Here is a 20,459-nt window from a genome sequence, read left to right as displayed (position 1 = left end):
TACGAATTCTAAATGGAATTGAGAGGATTCGTCAGACATCTGGCACCTGTGAAAGAATCAGACAGTCTATCAAAAAATGTCTGGATGCATGTATTTTGATTGAGGACCAGCACTATGAACAGTTACTGTAGTTTCTTTTATTAATGTTTTATTATCTGATATGTTAATTTATTGTTAAATAAATTTTAATTGAAAAAAAATCAAAAAAAAAACCAGTTAGTTTAATCGGTGTCTTTTCATTAAATGAAAAATGTATAATTCAAATTATTTTTCAATATTAATATTATTTATTATTACAGTATTTTCTTGATTATTATTACATCATTATTATTATTATTATTATTAACATTACGTTATTATTTATTATTACAATATTTTCTTGATTTCAATAATATTCTATTTTATTGTAATTTTCAATATTATTAAATTGTTATAATTTATTACATGGTAACATTAATAACATTATTCCAGTTGAGATCATATCAATTATAATTTATTACATGATAATATCAATAAAATTATTCCAGTTGAGATAGTGTTGAGTTATTTAATTTTATTCAGCAAGAAATGAAAACTGGTTTTTTAATCTAGAGTGAAACACTTCAAGAATTTTTGCCATAACTTTGTTATTTGTGTAAGGATTTAAACAATAATGTGTCATTTTCTTGATCATAAAACGCTTAACATTTTTTGTAATGATATAACATTTAAATGAACCAGCAGTTGCAAAGATATTAATTAAAAAATTTACATGGTCAGGATTTTGAAATTGATTGAGAGATCAGGTTCATTATGTTTATACAAATAAACCCCTAGGTACCCTAGTAGTATACAAAATTTCAGCTCTATACATAACCATTCCAGAGAAATAAATTTTTATGTTAAAAATACAAAATTGTAGATAGCGTGGTATAGCATTTTTGAACATATTTGGATATAAATTTTTTTCTTTATTTAGATGTGGGGAACTGTTCCTTAAATTCTTGAAATGGGTTTTATAAATATCCTATGTATAAAGAGATGTCAATTTTTGATGGTAGTGGGAGACTGGAACAATATTATATAAGAGGTCAAGAAGGGATAGTATTAAAAAAGTATCAACTAGGTCAAGACATGTAAGCAAAACTAAGCTTTTAGTATTTTGCACTATAGCAAACTAGTGATTGTCAATGCCTTTTTTAAAACTGAATGTTCCTTTCAGATAAGTTTCACGCATGAAAGAGATTAGGAGATACATGTTTCAGACGAGATTACATAATGGTTAGGCAAACATTTTAAATATGTTGACTGCTATACATATCTAAAAGCAAACATGAATTAAGAAGTAAATAAATATAAATTAAAACAATGAGATGGGACCAGACTAGATAAAACAAAGTTATAAAAAGTTAAAATTAAAAAAAAAATTATAGGCACAGATCTTGAAGTTACTGTATAGAAGATTCAGCTGAAAAAGAAAAAAAACAAATTTTTGTAAGATTAGAGACATATAAGAAAGCGAACAGGTAAGAAGACATTAGAAAAGTAATTGTAGATAGAAAAACAAGGGTTAATGAGAAATATACTAGAATTAATCCATGAATACATAGGATATAATAATATTAAAAAAGAAGACAAAAAAATTGTGTGGCTGACATTGATAATAGAATGGTTCAAGCAAGAACATTTATGTGACATACGAAAAAGTCTCCATCTTAGATTAAAATACTTAGATTAAAATCTAAGTATTCTAAGAATTAGAAAGAAATCCTTAAGAATGTTTGTTTATAATGTGGAAATATATATGTTAATGAAATATAGACAGTTGAAAAAACAGAAAGAAAAATAATACTGGCCGTTGAGATGTAGTGCTATGTAGCTTGTTAATTAGGTAGGTTGATAAAATTTGAAATGAAGATGTTTAAGTCAAATAGGAGATGAGAAATGTTTGAAAACTGATGTACTAGGTTGGTAGGCTATCTACAAGGTGTATTTTTAAAGTAAGGTCCATTTTGAAATTAATTAAAAACATTGAATGATCAGATTGATGTATTACAGCCAAAACAGTCTGGAGATCTTGTTTTTTTATTTTTGATAATTTTTCTATTTTTCATTATCAAAAGTCCACCGCGCTTATATCTTGAAAAAGTTACTAATACCATTCTTCAGTTTGCCATCATTTTGAACTGCTGCAGCTTCACCTCTTTTTTAAAATGTATGAATAAGGGGTGTAAAAAGGAATGAGTGGTCAAAAATATCCCAGCCAAATGTTTCCATCAATTGAACAGTTTCAGCTGTGTGTGGGGTTGAGTGTTATTGTTTAAAAGCATGACCTCATTGGAAAACAAACCATATTTTTTGTTTTGAATGGCATGTCTTTGGATGAATATTAGCGGGGTTTTACAATTCACCTCATCATTAATAATCATGCAACATTCAAGAAAATTAATCAGCAAGTTGTCTTTCTTATCCTATAAAACACTGATTTTGGTTTGGAGACAGAAGCTGCTTGCTTAAACTTGTTAGCTTTTAGAGGTGAGAATTGCTGCATTGACAATTGTTCTGACTCAAAATTAGTGTAGGAAATTCAGGTTTTATTCCCAGTGTTGATGTAGTCAACTAGGAAATAGAGTATCTCCTTCATCTACAAAATTCTGCAAAAAATGTTGAACTGAAAAATTCTTTAACTGGTCTCTTTCTGATTGTATGTATCCATTAAAATTTTCAGCATTCATTTCGAGCTTAAAATTTTTTAAAAAAGTTTCTCTGTCTCAGTGTTGCAAATTACTGAGAATGAAATGCTAGGAGATTGATTATATAATTCTGAAATTATAAATCTGTTACTGTCACAAACTTTAAGATTCACTTTTTCCAGTAACCCATCCGTTAATACTGTTGTGCTGGTATGCTTGCTCATCATTAACATTCTTTTGTGTTTCCATGAAAAAATGACAACATTACCTAACTTTCTACATCTGACATATTGTTTGGTCTCCAAACTCCACTATATTGCTTAAAAATTAACATTATTATTTCTTGCTGTAAAAAAAAACTAGCATCAATCATAGTAATTAAATGGCTGAGCTGGGTATTATGTCTTGAATTAAGACAAGTTTGATTTGATGATAAAGGATTGTGTAGAAGTAATAAAAACAATATAAGACTATAATTAAAATATATTAAATAGGCAATTGAGAGGATATAGAATGTAGTTTAATTAGGTAAAAAGATTAGAAAGGAATTAAGAATAGCATCACCCAGACACCTGAGTGAGTGATGATAAAAAATGATTACAAACATGTATATTATGTGCGATTGGATCTTGTTGGATCATGCAAAGTTATTATGATTCAATTTCCTGAGTTTCACATGGCTCATTTTTTCTTCATGGATTCTCTGTTTTTCTTTGTCCACTTGGTTCCTGGTCTGTTTGGGACTTCATTTTGTGTGTATTTCCCATTTCCCAGTTTTTTGTCTGTACAGTTTTCTGTGAAAAATTTTCAACAAATTTATCTGAGCTTTTTCTAGGACTTTTTTGACTTATTATTTTACTGAAATTAATTTTAATTACATTACTGAAATCATAATTTTTCATAGTATATAAAGGCAAAGACATATAATAATCATACAGTCGTTTATTTTGAAACTGTACATGTCAGCACAGTAATTGAATAAAATCCTTAATCATATTATTGTTGTATTGCACATTGCTGTAAATTATATTGTTCAGCATTAACCAGCATTCTAAATTTATTTGAACATTTTCTCTGGCAAAGAAAAGATTCAGATTTATTTAATTTCTTTTTTAATATCAGATTGTTTATTGAAAATTCATTAGCTGAAAAATTAAAGTGAACAAAAAGGATGCCTTAGAAGGTATTTTATTTGGTGAAAATGAAGTAATCAATGTCAAAAATTTAAACTATTTAAATTTGTAGTAGTCATGATTGCCATGCCTTTCACTATTGCGCCTACCTCCATGATGAAGCTTAGCACTTTTATTTTTCATCAGGAAGGTTCTGAGTTTGAATGCTTGTCATGTAGGTAAAAAGTGTGAAGTTCATTAGTGATTTCTTATTCAGTTTTCAGTTAGCAAATGTTTTATTCTGAAATTCACCATTACATGCAGTAGAACGTATTGATTAATTATTAGAACTGAAAAATTATGATTTGGTTGTTTGTTTTCTTTTATTATGATTTGATTAATGAAAAAGGTTCTTTTAGTAGCATCATATGTTATATGAAATGTTAAATTTATTTTTATTACATCATTCAAATACTTCTTATTTTATTAATTCAGTTGTTATTTCTTTATTTCAGAAACGGTTTGTGAAAGGCCTCCGTCAGTTTGGAAAGAATTTCTTTAGAATTCGTAAAGATCTTCTACCTCACAAAGATACTGTGAGTGTGATGATTTTATTAACTTTTTTTTACAGTCTATTTGGTGTGTGATTAGTTTTATTCTGTAGAAGTGAGTTCAGAGATTTAACCAGAAAACATAAAAAAAGGAGTTTAGGGGATGTTTTGACATTAAATGTATGAATGTTACATTTTATTGATTAAATATATTACCATTGTTATTACCCAAGTGTAATTACGAAAGAAATTCTTCAGCTAAATAAATGCATTGATGAAGTAAATTTTTTTTAAATGTTAGGTTTATGTTTTTGAGAAGTTTTTATATTAATCTAGACCAAAAATTGTGTGAGTATTTTGAAATTATTCTAAATTATGTTTTCTATGATTGAATACTGGCCTTATTCTTGTATTTTGATCATGGACTCATTCAGTTTTAAGGGTCAAAATTTTATTTTTATGGGTGGTTCTTAGTATTAAAAATTGTGAGATGTAATTATTGTGTTTGTAAGCATTATCTTCATTCTTGAGCTAGAGAACAGTTTTAAAATTATTTTCAAAAGAGAGCAATCCACTGCAGCAATTCCAGCTTAAAAAATTTCAAATGGCAAATTAACAATTTGTTACTTTAAGGTGAAAGTTCTTAAAAAACTGTGAATTTTGGGGATAAGGAAAACGTAAACTGATGTATCTTTTGTGGTATCTTGAAAATTACTGATTTCAAGGGTAGCCACAAAATAATCAAATGTTATTAAATCAGGGGAGCTTGCTGACCACTCAGTTGTTCTTTTCTACCAATCTTCATACATGCATAGTTTTACTTAATCATGTAATCACTGCCAGGTTGCTAGTGCATAGTGAATATATTCTCCATCTTGTAGATAATGATATATGTATTTATAAGTACCCAAATTCATTTTCTTCAGGTACATGAAAATCTGGATTATAGTCAAGTAAATCTAAATAAGATTCTCCGGTCAAAAGACTGATAAGAGAATATCTGTAGATATTCTCTCCAAACTTTAAAATCTGTTGTCCAAACTTTAAAATGTTCCAGCCATTAAGTAACAAAAACAAAAATAATTTATTAATCATTCTTGGTATATAACACAAATCAAAAAAAATATTTACACAATAAATGAAACAAAGAGTGTATTTGTTGTATTCTATGTAGCTAACCAATTCAAGGTAGGTAAGAAGTGTGTATGGTAGTTTTTATATCTTAATTTAGCTGGATTCTTCCTTATATTATTTCCAAAACTTATAACACATATATAAGACAATTTCATTAACGACTATCGACTATTAATTATTAACATTTTAAAAGGTTAAAATTAATGCAATAAATTATTAAAACAACTTGAAAATTAGAATTATAAAAAAAAGTTGTAGAAATATTGATAAAAATAATTGAAAAATCAAAAAAATAAAATATTTATATTTTTAAAAAGAAGTGATATGCTGCATTTTTTTTTTTTTTTGGTTGACACACATTTGAGCAATTGGTTGATAGCAATGTTGGTCATATCTTTGATACAGCAGCTGAGCAGTTAAATTACTACAAGCTTCTGATCATGTCTTTAATACAACTGAGGAGTTGGTTAATAAGTTTTTATTTTATTTTGGATACAAGTTGATACCAATTTTTAATTGTTTTGTATCAATTACTTGGAATTTTGAGAGCTTTTTGAGTCACATGAAGTATCGTCTTGTTAAAAAAAAAATAGGGTTAAACTTTAACAATAAAGAAAATTTATGTAAGCAGATTTTCTTTTCATTTAAAAAAAATTCTTTGTTCAGTTTTATTTCACAAATTAGTAATATTGTTAGAGGTTTAAGAACTTTTATCCACATACTTATATTGTTTGTAGTTTATTAAATTTTTAAGGAATTCAGAAATTCCGTTCTACATTTTTTACAAACATTTTTCATATTCAATACATGTTATCAACATATGCTGTACACACATATCCCACTTGCATCATGTTAGTATGTTTTTGCAATCTTTTATCTGGGATATCTAATTCATCTGCTTTTTTCAATTTCTAAAATTCAATCTTGTCTTTTGATAGGGTAGGTAAATCATAACTAGTTCACCAGTTCCTTGGGAAGGCTGACAGATTGTCCCTTGTTTATTGGAATTTTTATAATTTTAAGGCTAAACCTTTCAGAAATGCTTTATACAGAATTTCTTCCTTTATTTGTCCCAATAATTTTATTTAAATTTACTCCTGCTACATTCAATAGATGAAAAGCCAGATTCAGGGGCTAACATATCTATTGTTAAGTAATTTGACATTTGCAGATGAGATTTCATTTATAGCATCAGCTTCAAATTTTGTAATTGTGTTAATACTGTGTTTCGTCACTGGATACCTCGTCATTAAGTTTCCTTATTGATGTTGTTTAAGCTTAAAATATTTAACTTTTCTGTAAAAAATATTTCTTTATAAAAGGAGCACTCTTTTTCAAAGCTATTGTAATGTTATAAATCACTGACAACCACACACATTTCTTGTTTGTTGTAAACTACTTACTAAATGACTTATGATTTTTTTTAGGGTATTAACATGTGGGTACACAAAAAACTGTTTTTGACTCATTGCGAAGTTTCAGCAGTGTAGATTAGCAGGCATGTTTGAAGGATGTATGTCTTAGCTTAAGTTGTTTTAAATAGCTACTACCATTTTAAGTAGCAGAGGTTGCAGGTTTCCTATATTGCACCACGAAAGAAGTTACTGGATTTTAAGATGTAGTATGAATTTGTAAAAATTTCTAAATTGCTGGTTTTTATAAAAATTGTATTTATACTAGGCTAGTTTGACAAAAAAAAGAAGCAATCAACCTAGCTGTGAAAATTCTATTAACTCTCTCCTGACTAAATCCTTTTCCTCCTGTCAAATCTCTTCCAGAAAATTTGAAAAAATAGCCAAGAAAGAATGTGTTGAGTTCATCATTTCTGTTATGCAAAATAAAAGATCAAAACTAAAAATTTTAACTTTTTTTAACATGGGTTATGTAGGTTGCATCACTAAGTTGAAACATTGCAACACACAAGTGAGTTTCTGCTGGATCCCTAGCCATGTGGAGACCCACATGGCTGGGTAATGAACGTGCAGATTCCGATGCTGAAGATGCATGTAATCAGTAGTTTTTCACCACTTATGTTACTATCACCAATTTTATTAGTTCTGTTATTCATACTCTTTGAGGAAAGTGACAAGGTGACTGCTACAGTAGATAATAATCTCAAATACATCAAGGATACTGTGGAGCTCTTCAACCAGGAATAACTATTGAGAGGAGGTTATTGTTTGCCATTTGCGAATAGGGCATACTAATCTTACTCACAGACATCTAATGAATCAGACTGATGCGCCCGTTTGTGTTTGCTGTGACTGCCTAATAATACACAACATCCTTCTGGACTATGTGTATTATGCGGCATTGCATCGGAAATTTAAATTAGGAGCTAAATCAGAGATATTCTAGGAAACAGTATGAGAATGTTAACAAATATCTTTTGTTTCTTAAAGCCTTACATCTGTATTCAATTATTTAATAATTTTTATTTTTGTTTTTAGAATTTTGTGTTATGTTTTACCTTTTCCTATTTTTCCTGTGTATTGTGTGGGTTGTTTATTTTATTTTTCTGGTATTGTTTTTGTATCCTTATACTTATCATATGTTTGTATAGAATTAGTTTATTGTTGAGTGATTACTTCTAGGCAGTAATAATTAACCTTTCTTGTGCTAAAAAAAAAGAAAAAAATTCAAAGTTGTTATTTTGATGAGATATTTATTCTTTTTCAGTCCGAGTTAGTTGAATTTTATTATCTTTGGAAGAAAACTCCAGGAGCTAACAATAACAGGCCTCATCGCAGAAGACGACAGGGCTCTTTGAGACGAATAAGAAACACCCGAAATACAAGAGCAGGGACACCTAAAGAAGAGCCTGGAGGTATGTGATATTTTGATTATAATGAAACATATAGTTTACTCTTAAATTACTTGTTTAACCTTTGGAGACCAAGCAGTTTAAAGTATGTTAAAGACAATTGGTTATATACTGCAGGTATACCAAAATATATATATATATATAAGTCAATCACATGCTGCTATTAATATAACAATCAAAAGTAGTATGCACTCTCATTAACTTTCTGCCACACAAATCCTGTGAAATTTCTGTTTGTTCCAAACACTTTTACTTTGTTTTAATGTGTGAGGTTTTATATTACAGCATAATGAAATCTAATTATACTATTTACCACAAAACAGTGTAATGTAATAGTGTCAGTAACTTATACTTGTTTACAAACATGCTTGGTGATACAAATTGCATGACACCCTTCTTTATGCCTAGAACAGACTGTTCTGGATGTTTTTTACTTTTTGTGTAATTCTGTCCTCTTTCAGAACACACCCAACATGTTTTATCCCACCAATTTTTCTAAACCAGGAGAGTAATGGTCATTAACTTTTATGTTCTATGAGCTCTGTTTCTTTTTAAACGAATCTTCTGCAATTGTATCTACAATTGGTACTATAAATTGATACCTATGAAAAGCTTTCTGTTATTCAGACAGTTTTTCCATGTACATAACAAACATTCAAAATTGTTCTGGCAAAAAGGTTAAAAGCTATTTTTTCCAATAGTTTGTTGTTCTTTCATCCTAGTTAGTCATATCCTTACACACAGCCTTATGTCATATAAGCTTTCCTTCCTATCTGCTAATTATAGTTCATTACCACTCTTAGTTTTGTCTGTGTAATATCTCTTCCATAATTTTTTTTTTGTTTGTGTTGTCTTTTATGTTTGAATTGTATGAAAGAAATATGATAAGTTGCTTCTGTGACTTCTGTAGGCCATAATAACAAAACTATTTTTCATACAATATAAAGCTTCATCTACTGTAACTGGGAAGTTAAAAATCCTTCACTTCACTTGGAAGTCCTTTACAGTTTCTTCTGGCATCCACTCTGATCCCATAGCAGAATCCATCCTGACCCGCCTTGTGATGATCTGTTGCTACACCACCTTCATTCCTAGCACTGATGGGTTTTACTGGAGGTCATCTTTTAGAACCTTAATACCTGATTATATATTTCAGTCATCAGTACAGCCCCTATCAGGGTGGCACCGACGCAAATGCCTTGAAAGACATTTTCATTGGTGTTAAAACCCAAAACAAAAGATGTTTTTCAAATTCACCCAAATCAAATCAAAAAACTGATAATCAATAAAAATTAAAAAATTTACTATCTCATACCTGTAAAAATTGTTGACAATTTTGGAATTTTGGCCTATTATACCAAAGCAACTAAAATTACCTATCAGTCAACCCACGAACATATCAGACAACAACTGGGCACAATTGCCGAATGTGCTACTCTAGTGGAAAAGCACCGTAACGGGTCCTTAGCCACCCAGGCTATTATTCTACATTAAACACCCTTTGCAGTCCTTTCAAGTACCAAAAATCTTAAAAATCTTCCAACAATGTATCTCTAACTTGTATCTCTAACAATGTATCTCAATGTTATCTCTAACTTTCCAATTAGCCTGCAGATCCAGACTCGAACCAATACCCTCAAGCTCTCTGACCAGCTCAGCATGCCTAAACTTATATTTTGAGCAGAAATACTGCACATGATATGAATCATCTATGACTAAGCATTGAGGACACTGACCAGAGTCAGTCAAGTGAGATCGAGCCAGCCTGTCCTGAAATGCACCGTACCCTGAAAACTGATTCACAAGCCGATTTGGGGAGATAAATGAGGCGACTCTCAAAGCCCTTATATCTGGAAAGAGACTGTGGATATACCGCCCATCCTCATCTGACTGTGAATATCTGCTACCTCATCCTACTCTTCTGGCAGTACTAATCATGAAGGTTTCTTTACTGTATAACATTTCCACAAGAGGGATACTAGTAAGAAAAAATTATTTATAAAAACATGATAGCCTTTTCTAAAATAAATACAAATTGATCGTTTTTCAGTACTACATATCCAACCTTTTATTTTATTTTATTTGTTCTTTGTCACTATAATTTTTAGCTTCCTTGTAGCAAAAAACACTCAAACAATATTTAGACACTGAATCACACAAAACTTTAAGCTTTTTGTTCCATCTATGTGACTTACTGGCTGTGTATTGCATGAGACTAGTGTGAGTCTTTGTATCAATAAGACTTTTGTCAACAGATAACTGTTGATGAGCAGTGAAATATAACTGGAAAAGATTGTTAAAGAGGTCTAATAATAATAATAATAATGGTTGCCATTTCTGGCTGGTTGTCGTATCAGGGTGTTTAATGTTTGGCAGTTTACTGTTGCCTACTATATAAAAGAAACTAAGAAGAGACTCAAATCTATTTCTTTTAAACATTTTTGGGAATCAAGGAGTGCTTTGAGATGTTGAATTTATACACCAGTAGGATTTAATAGTAGGTTTATGTATCAGTTTCATGTTTATCAAAACAGTAATGAAAGTCAACATTTCATTGATAGTAACAGGTACTCATGAAAAAAGATAACTGTGAGATAAGATATTAGGCCCTGTAGATGCCATTATTTGCATCTAAACTTTCTCCCAGTTTATATTATCATTTTCATTGTCACTTTCACAAATATTATTGGTTTCATTATCAGAACCATTAGTAAGAACCTGTCGATAGACGCAGATCTAACCTCATAACCTCCAAATAGGAGGAGAAAAGATTATGGAAGTAGAAGAATTTTGTTATTTGGGAAGTAGAATTACTAAAGATGGACGAAGCAGGAGCGATATAAAATGCCGAATAGCAGGCGAAACGAGCCTTCAGTCTGAAATATAATTTGTTTACATCAAAAATTAATTTAAATGTCAGGAAAAGATTTTTGAAAGTATATGTTTGGGGCGTCGCTTTATATGGAAGTGAAACTTGGACGATCAGAGTACCTGAGAAGAAAAGATTAGAAGCTTTTGAAATGTGGTGCTATAGGAGAATGTTAAAAATTAGATGGGTGGATAAAGTGACAAATGAAGAGGTGTTGTGGCAAATAGATGAAGAAGAAGCATTTGGAAAAATATAGTTAAAAGAAGAGACAGACTTTTAGGCCACATATTAAGGCATCCTGGAATAGTTACATTAATATTGGAGGGACAGGTAGAAGGAAAAAATTGTTCTGGCAGGCAATGTTTGGAATATGTAAAACAAATTGTTAGGGATGTAGGATGTAGGATGTAGGGGGTATACTGAAATGAAACGACTAGTACTAGATAGGGAATTTTGGAGAGCTGCATCAAACCAGTCAAATATAAAACTAACTTCATTATCATGTTCATTATAATTTTTGAATAAATGATCATGAAATAATGCAGAGGTTGACGGGTCCACCAGGATAAAAGAAGGATCTGCATCACTGTCATCCCCAGATAGATATATTGAATTCATCATCACTTGGAAAAATAAAATCATCTCCAACTGATTCATTTATTTATTTGGTGATCCAACTAGCTATTCAAAATTCTGTCACATTTAACAAAAAAAATAAAAAATAATAAATAAATAAAACTAATAAGCACATGATAAACTAAACAGTAATAAATACGTCACTCTAAACAAATATTGTTGATGTTAAATTAAAAGAAAGATAAAGAAATTACGTAGACAAGTACTCTGTAAACAACGTTGTCGAGAATGACGCACAACACTTCAGAACAGCTGACATGAAATGTTTGCTGTATCTCATCTATTACATTGTGTTTAAACAAAAATATTAATTATGCACCTAATTAAAATTACAAAGAAATTTCTTAAATATTTATGTTTTCTATCCAAAAATAAATACACTATGTTTTTATACAATTTAGAAAAAAAAATTAATAAAAACAGATACATCCATCGGTTGGTTGTTATTGTATATTCTTTTTATTGACTATATTTTGTCAATAAGTATGTTTTGCATATATTGTAATCGACGGTGTATCGTTGATTGATCTCCAAGGGATTAAATTAGAAAGATTATTTTTATATAAACCAATTCAATAAAAATTAATTTTTTTTTATCTTCATAACTTCAGGAATGACGGTCATTTTTTTCCATTGTTAGGCTAAGGATTTTACTCGTGTTTATTTGATTTGATAAAAAAAATTAGTTGCTTGTGCTTGTATAAACAATTCACAGTGCTTGCACTTACAATTAATTAGCTGCAGTTTCGTTTGTTAAGTGGATTTCACTAAAATGTGGTGTTTTGCTTGTTCCTAAATTATGTTGGGTTCATGTATTAAAATTCACAGATGCATCAACAGTTTTATGAATCAACAGTTAAAGAACCATTAAAAATTTTTTGTATACCACATAGTGTTGATTAAAAGCTGTAATTCATTTTTCAATAATACATTCGGTAATTTCCTTATCAAAGTTAAATCAAGGAAAACTTTATTTCTTGAGTAATATTTAACTATAACAATAAGGTTTGTAAATGTTTTTCAGTTAATTTTAATTGTTTCTGTTTTTTATGTTTATTTATTTATTAATAGAATTTTATTATTAAATTTTTAAGTTATTTATATGAATGAGGAAAATGAAGGAAAATAACTTTTTGTGTACTTTTGGAGTACTTCTTTTGCTTATATTATGATTTTTCAGTGGCTTGAATTGCATAAAATTAATTGTATGCAGTTTGTCAAGAAGCAAGTTTTTTGCATATAACTAGAAAATTTTCCTTAGGAACAAAAATGAAAGCAGACAGTTTTCTAATCAGTAAAGTTATCAGTTTGTTTTTATCTGTTTTTCTGTTCCTGTTTTTTCCTGCAATACATGGAAGTTCATGAACTGAAAAGAACAATTTGACTTCCTGTTTTAACAACTAAATATTGATGAACTAAGTTCAGCAGTGGTAGCATATTGGCAGCTGTATGAAAATCATTTTCTTCCACTTTCAGTTAACGTTTACTATTAAAACTGAAGTCACAGTCACATTCTTGTAGATAGTATAGAATTTCTTACTTTAAGCCATGGTTCCCAAAGTGTGCGTCATGCCCTAGGAATCTGCGTACTCTTCACAAGAGTACTACAAAATGTTATACAATTTTCATAATTTAATTTCAATGTCATAGGACGTGTCATCTAGTGGGGTTGGTGCAAACCACTTAGTTACTGTTTGCAGAAACCTCTGTAAATGGTTACTAGATAATCTAACATTAGTCTCTTGATTGTTTTAATAGTTTCTCAGATGTCCCTGTTACTGTGTGTTTGTAGGTATAAATAAATGTTTGTTTTGCAAGATTGTAGTGCTGAATTAGTTTTTGGAGATTAATCAACTGAATATTGTTGTGATCAAGTCAAGTGAAGTTTTTTAAGTATTTTTTCTTGTATGCATTTTTAAAATGGATTGGTTTTTACTAAATAGAAGTAAGCGTTGTAAGAGTGAAAATGAAAAAGGCACATAGCCAACCTGTGGAAAAAGTGTGAAGAAACATAAAAATCTAGAGTATGATGATACTATTTGGTCTTTGGTTTAATGGCAAAGAGAGATTCAATGTGTTTGGTGAATGAAAGTTTTGGCACCTGAGTGCATGCTACCAAGAAAAAACACCATTTAGAAACCATTCATCTCAGCATAGTTAGTAATTCTCATGACTACCTTAGCAGGTTATTTCCTGGAAAAGTAGTTGATCAACAAAAGGGTAGTTTTTCTAAGCAGAACAATACCAAAACAGTGCTTTCCTAGTATTTTATGTAGGCTTGTAAAATCACAAAATGTTAGAAGCGCCAAACAATTCCAGATGAACTCATCTTACTGACTGCAGAAGATGGTAAACATTATGATAGGTGAGTGCTGGAAAGCTACTTTCATAACTGCCTTTGTCCAATAACACAATCAGCTGCAGAATACAGCTCATAGCAGAGGACCTCAATGATCAATTAATTGAAAAATTAAAAGGGAAGGAATTTGACTTACTGATGCTGGAGGAGCCACTGAATGATGCTCACTTGATTTGCTATGTACAATTTATATAAATTGTACATAGTACAATGTTTTTGCTTCTTGTGATGCATATATGAACATTTTCATAGTGATCACTACTTCATCAGATATTATAAAAAACATTTTGTTAAAAAATTAAAATAGAAAAGAAGTTTATTTCATCTTCTAGATCAGTTAATTAAAATGGCAATTAACAATTTTATACTGCTATTATTATTGTATAATCTTATATTAAATAAATTTTATTATTTGTTTGAACCATTCATTATCTTATTACAACCATTGTAACCATTGATTTTTTTTTAAGTCTCTTATTAAAAATAATATAATTTTTATTATTATTCTTTCCCTTGTAAAAAATTAACATACACCATTTAAAGTCAATTGAGAAAAGTTTAGCTTTTATAAAAAAAAAGTAAAACTATAATAGAAAAGAAACATGAATAAAGATGGAGGCAAGGAATGTTTCCTCTTGTTGCAACAATTTTTCACCTCCAAGGGAGTTGAAAAAAAATTATAAATGAACAATTAAGTTTGGAGATAATAAATGGTTTAAACAAATACCATTTATTTAAGATAATATATAATTATTTTTTATTATTAATTTAATAGCATTTAATTAACTGACCTAGAATTTTTTTAACAAAAAGTGCTCATATATCACAAGAAACAAAAAGCTATAAATGTAATTTTTATTATTGATAATAATTTATTTTTATACTCATATGAAGCTCAATTGCAAATTTATAAACAGTTTGTATACTATTTGTAGCAATAATATTATAGAAAGCCTTCTTTTCTATAAAAGTATCACTCCTAATGGAAAGGCTTAAGACTTGTGCAAGATCTTTGATCATTTTTAGAGTGGATTAAGTGTGTTGGTACTGATGGTACTTTTACATTGTCTGACTCTTATGGATGATTGCAGGCTTTTATTCAAAGTAAAGTCTTGGAAGCACTGTAAGCTCATTGGGTTTTTAACAGAGAAGCAATGGGTGTCAAAATATCTTGAGCTCCTACAGTGAACAAGATATTAGAATGTAGTAAACTTTTTAAAACTTAGCTATTTAAGGCCAGATTTTTCAAAAAACTATGTATGGATGTGGGATCCAAACACTCGTCTTCGTTGTACTACAGCAATTTGTGGTGACTTTGTCATAGTAATATATTTGTCTTGTATGTTTGAATTGTGACAAGAAAATTATACTTTTCTTAAAGAGGAGGAACACAAGCATAATGAAGATTTTTGGTAAAACTAGCATCATGTCTATGCAATATTTTTGAAAAAAAATATTTTTTGAACATCTCCCTGCAGGGAATCTACACACACCTTTTAAAGTCAATTGAAAACAATGTAGCTTTTATAAAAAACTAAACTGTGGAAAAGAAACATGAATGAAGACTGAAGCAAGAGTATTTCCCCTTGTTGCAACAGTTTTTCACTTCCAATGGAGTTGACTTTCTCAAGATAGGAAAATCATTTTTGAAGTACACTTTGAGAATTATTTTCAAAATGATAATGTTGATAAATTTACATTGGAATGAAGATCTGTTTAATGTCATTACTCCATCTGGATTTACTACTGCAGAAGAAGAGAACTTGATTAAAATTTCTTGTCATAATAAATTGAAAACAAAATTTAGCTGCATGGAATTACTGAATTTTTATGTTTGTAAAAAGCAATATCTATTCCTAAGTGTTTTTAAGGTCAGAGAATTTTAATTATGTTTTCAGCTTCTTATTTGTGTTTTTGGCTGTTAATATGATAAAATCTAAGTTTTACACAAAATCAGTGTAGAGAAGAAAATGAGGGTGGTGTGACCAGTTTAATTCCACAGTTTGGGAAAATGTGCAGCAGTTAACAGGCTTATCCATCCCATTAATATTATAATTTGAATTTATTTGATCCAACTAATTATTTGAATTTATTCAGTTAAATTTTATTGGCTATTTTGCAAAGTGTATTTGTTAGAATTTGACGTAGGGCATCTTAGAAAACTCTAGATTCAGCAAGAGATTGAAAGATCAGCTCTGAGAATTGAAAAAGTTTAGGAACACCTGCTTTAATGATTAGTATACAGAATTATATATCTTATTATCGAACAGTTAGTAAAGATTTTTTTTGTGACCTGTATTTATAATAATTTATATATGGAAAGAACTTTTACTATAAATCTGTAGTTGAAAATGTATCTGTTACTATTATTCCACAGTGTGGAAATTGCATGAAAATTGAACTCAGTGAAACAGCTTTTCTTCAAAAATGTTTGCCTTTTGAGAATTAAAAAATATCAGAAGCTGGAAGTAACTTTGCTTTTGTGATAGTGTGTGGACATTACTATTTAAAAGTTCATGTGATTGTTTATATATTTTTTGTTTTTTGTTAACAGCTGTAGGTGCATCTAGACCATCTCCAAACCCAAAGGAACATGGTAAGTTTATTTTTATTATTATTTTGTAGTTGCATTTTATTTTATATTCTCTGCATAAATCAGAAACTTTTTAAATTCCTTTTCATCTGCTGTAATTTCTTAGAATATCAGTATTTATTGTATAGATTAAAAAAAATTAATGGTACTCTTACTAAAAATGTTATTTTGTAACCTGTTTTAATGAGTGGGTCAATCCATTTGAAGTGATCCAAGAGTGGTTGATTGACCAATTAAAAAAAAAAATCGAAATTTATCTACTTATTTCCTACATGTCTGAGGACTTTAAAAACTATTTTTTTTTTTTAAGAAGTTTATCTGTGGGCGGCCATTTTTGTTATGGTGTGCACACCTATTTTTGTGATTGTAAGGCTTTATTGAAAAAATCATAATTAAAAAACTGTTGTTCCTGGAAGGATGAAACAGAAAGCAATTTAATCATATTTTCTCAAGGTAAAATATTGGTCCAGTGGTTTATTTATTTATCTCAATTCTTTCTATGAGAAAATTACCGATAAAGTTGAACACAAAAAATGATGAAATTTCACTTTTGGTAATTCTTTTCAAGAGGCAGGGATGGCATACACGTTGAATTTTTTTTTATATTTAGGTATATGTTAGTAGTTTTACTGTAATAATATTAATGGTGATATACTTACTCATAAATTTTTGAAAACTAATTTTAAAAAATTCATATTTTGGCTTCAAATTAACTGTGATGGGGCTGGTGATAAAAATTTAAAATTTGCACCTTGACACTTTAATATATTTATACTTATTACTATAGTTTAAATAGACTTGTTTGAACCATTCAACAACAGTTTTCATGTTATAACAGGTGCTTGAAGTCATTTCCAGTCATCAGGAAAATTCATGTTGCAAATTGCTCATTTATGTTTGTTGCATCATTTAGCTTTGCAGTTACAGACTAGTCAGTCTAACATTAGTCAGTAACCTGTTCACATCTTTACTGGGTGTCTCAAATTTCATCCTGTGTTTGGAAGTGTTTATTAAATAAATAAGTTTTACTTAGCAATATTATATTTGCAAATTTTAAAATCAGTTAAATTTATACAATGTTCCATAGGAATTTATGTGAATGAAGAGTGTTATAAAACAGTGTATGGTACAGTGTCAAAAGAACTCATTAAAATTTGTGAATTTAGTGATGAAAACAAACAACTTATTTATTTTATATGTTAATTCAGATGTCACTAATGTTTGTAAATATCATGAAAAAAGGTTTTTGTCAAAATTCAGTCACCTATATGGACAGTTCTGTTGTGATTCTTTGAGAACTCAAAAAAACAGTTAAGAAAAAGTTAAGACTAATAACTAGAGCAAGCACTTAAAGAACAAATTTTTCCAAATTTAAGTTTAGCTCCTGGAATGTCTCTTTGTATTAGCTGTTTCAAAAATATTTTTTCTCAGCAGATCAAAGAACTATATGAATATGAAGGCCAAGAGCAATACAGTGCCCTACATCACAATATTGAACAATTGTATGCTGCTTGTAGCATTTTGGGTGTATTACCTCCATCAAAATTGAACAAATTAAGCACAGATCCAAGTCCATCAGCAATAAAATTAAAAATGAATAAGATATCTGAAAAATTAAAAATGAATCTTGGATTGTGTTTTGACTCAAAAGTTTCTCAAGAGAAGAATGTGAGGTGTTGGCAAACTTTGCAGAAAACTTTTAATTTCTTGTTCAAGATGAGATAAAAAGCTTCCATTGGGTCAACAGCCAAGCCACAGTTCACCCTTTTGTTTTATTTCAAGGAAAATGATGTATTACAACACAAAATTGTATTTTAAGTGATCACTTGAAGCATACAGCAACATTTTATTGCTTTCAAAAACTTCTAACAGACCATATCAAGGAAGTGCATCAGAACATTAAAAAACTCATCTATTTTACTGATGGTGCTTCAAGTCAGTATAAAAATAAAAAGAATTTTGTTGATTGTGCATCACCAAAAAGATTTCGACCTCGAAGCCAAATGGCACTTCTTTGGATCACCCCATGGGAAAAACACCTGTGATTGTGTGGAAGAAACAACAAAACAAGAGGCGGCAAAGACAAGTCTGCAAAGGACATTAAACAGTCAGTTACTAAACTTTGATGAAATTTATTCATTTTGTAATTAGAAACTGAAACACATCAAGTACTTTTTGATTAAATTAGATGAGATAGTTAAGATTTCAGAAATTCTAAAAAGCCATTTTGACTGCTGTGAAAGAGTGTTGGTGCTAGAAGCTACCACAGGTATGTTCCTGTATCAGAAGGCATTGTAAGATGTTACTTTACTTCAGACTCCAAGGACTGTGAAGACCATCCTGTGTCAATTATTACACCACTTTCACTTAAGGAAAAAGACTATTGCTTGTGTGTACGACGATCAGTGGTGAATAGGAGATGTGATAGATATTAGCCTTGAAAATGACGATGTGCAAGTTCATTTTTTTCACCCATCTGGACCACATACATCATTTCAAAAGTCTCAACAAGACAAAGTGTAGGTACTAAACTGCAAAGTCCTGAGAAAGTTGATATCACTTGAACTAACTAAAGTGATGGATTGTTCTCACACAATTTCAAGAGAATTATCAGAAGAGATGTCACAGCTGTTGGTTAATGTTTAAACCAAAAACTGTTGTTTAATAAATTAGGATCTGCGCAGATTATTATTCATTATAATTCTGCAGAAATGAAGTTTTCGATCGTAGTCTTTTTCATTAAGTTCTTGGAACATATGAATTTTGAAGGGTTTGAATCGCTGAACTTTCACCAATGTTTTGTTCTTGAGCTGCTATTTGAGTCAAGGAATGAAGATTCTCAATAAATTTGTGTTTATCTCTAACAGTTCTTTATTATTTGTTGCAGATTTAGGTCTCCCTATTTTTTCCCTATTATTAATGATTCCTGTTTCTTCAAATTGTTTGATAGTTTTTGACATGGTAGCTTTTGAAATAGGGTTACAATTATTCATTGAACAATTCACAAATTTCATCTTATAACTTAACTATCACCAAAGCCCTTATTATTAAAAGTATGATCCTCCCCTTTTCACTAAGTGACTTGTTCATAGTGATGTTAGCAGGTAGCTCAGAAAAAATTAATGCAGTAAAAACAATTATAAAAAAGATAAAAAAAGATGTAATTAACAAAAGTGGCTTACGAATGTGGTAAAGGTCGTAGATAAAATCAATTATCCAACTGATCACAGTAAATTCTCATTAGAAACTAACAGTGTACTAATGAAACACACTTAATGGAAAGTTACACAACAATGAAGTAAGTTTCATTTTTGCAACATTGGTAAGAGACCATCATTGTTCAGCAGATCAGTATGATTTTTGTTTATTTACTCGTTAAATTGGAACAAAAACAGTTTTTTGTTAAAAAATTAAAAAAATTAAATTATTTAAAATTAAACTTTTAAAATAAATTTTAATTAAATTTGATTGAAGTTTAATTTAAATCATTTTAATTTCTTTTTTTATTTGTATTTTCTAAATTTAGTAATTTTCAAAATCCAAATTTTATCTCGCCGCCATTTTTGGTACAGACAGTGCACCAACTTTTTATTTACACCATCTTACAGAGAGCTTCAAAGTGATGTATCACAAAAGGTTTTACCATTTAAAATATTTTATTTACAACACCTGGGCACCCCTCAAGAAGGGGTTGAAATTTTATTTCTCA

At 29.6% G+C, this 20,459-nt stretch overlaps 1 protein-coding gene across 15 annotated transcripts in view; it reads left to right on the top strand.

Moving 5' to 3' along the window:
• The window catches only part of Gug (arginine-glutamic acid dipeptide repeats grunge), a 220,262-nt gene that overhangs the window by 47,223 nt on the left and 152,580 nt on the right, over positions 1 to 20,459 (top strand). For all 15 annotated transcript variants that reach the window (XM_075378212.1, XM_075378223.1, XM_075378096.1 and 12 more), the window contains 3 exons: positions 4,300 to 4,380; positions 8,149 to 8,296; positions 16,712 to 16,753. In XM_075378212.1, the coding sequence (XP_075234327.1) occupies positions 4,300 to 4,380; positions 8,149 to 8,296; positions 16,712 to 16,753 (271 nt within the window). The remainder of the gene's footprint in view (positions 1 to 4,299; positions 4,381 to 8,148; positions 8,297 to 16,711; positions 16,754 to 20,459) is intronic.

This window comes from Lycorma delicatula, chromosome 1, assembly GCF_047948215.1.
Source record: "Lycorma delicatula isolate Av1 chromosome 1, ASM4794821v1, whole genome shotgun sequence".
NCBI lineage: Eukaryota > Metazoa > Arthropoda > Insecta > Hemiptera > Fulgoridae > Lycorma > Lycorma delicatula.
This window is presented reverse-complemented; position numbering and strand designations above follow the sequence as displayed.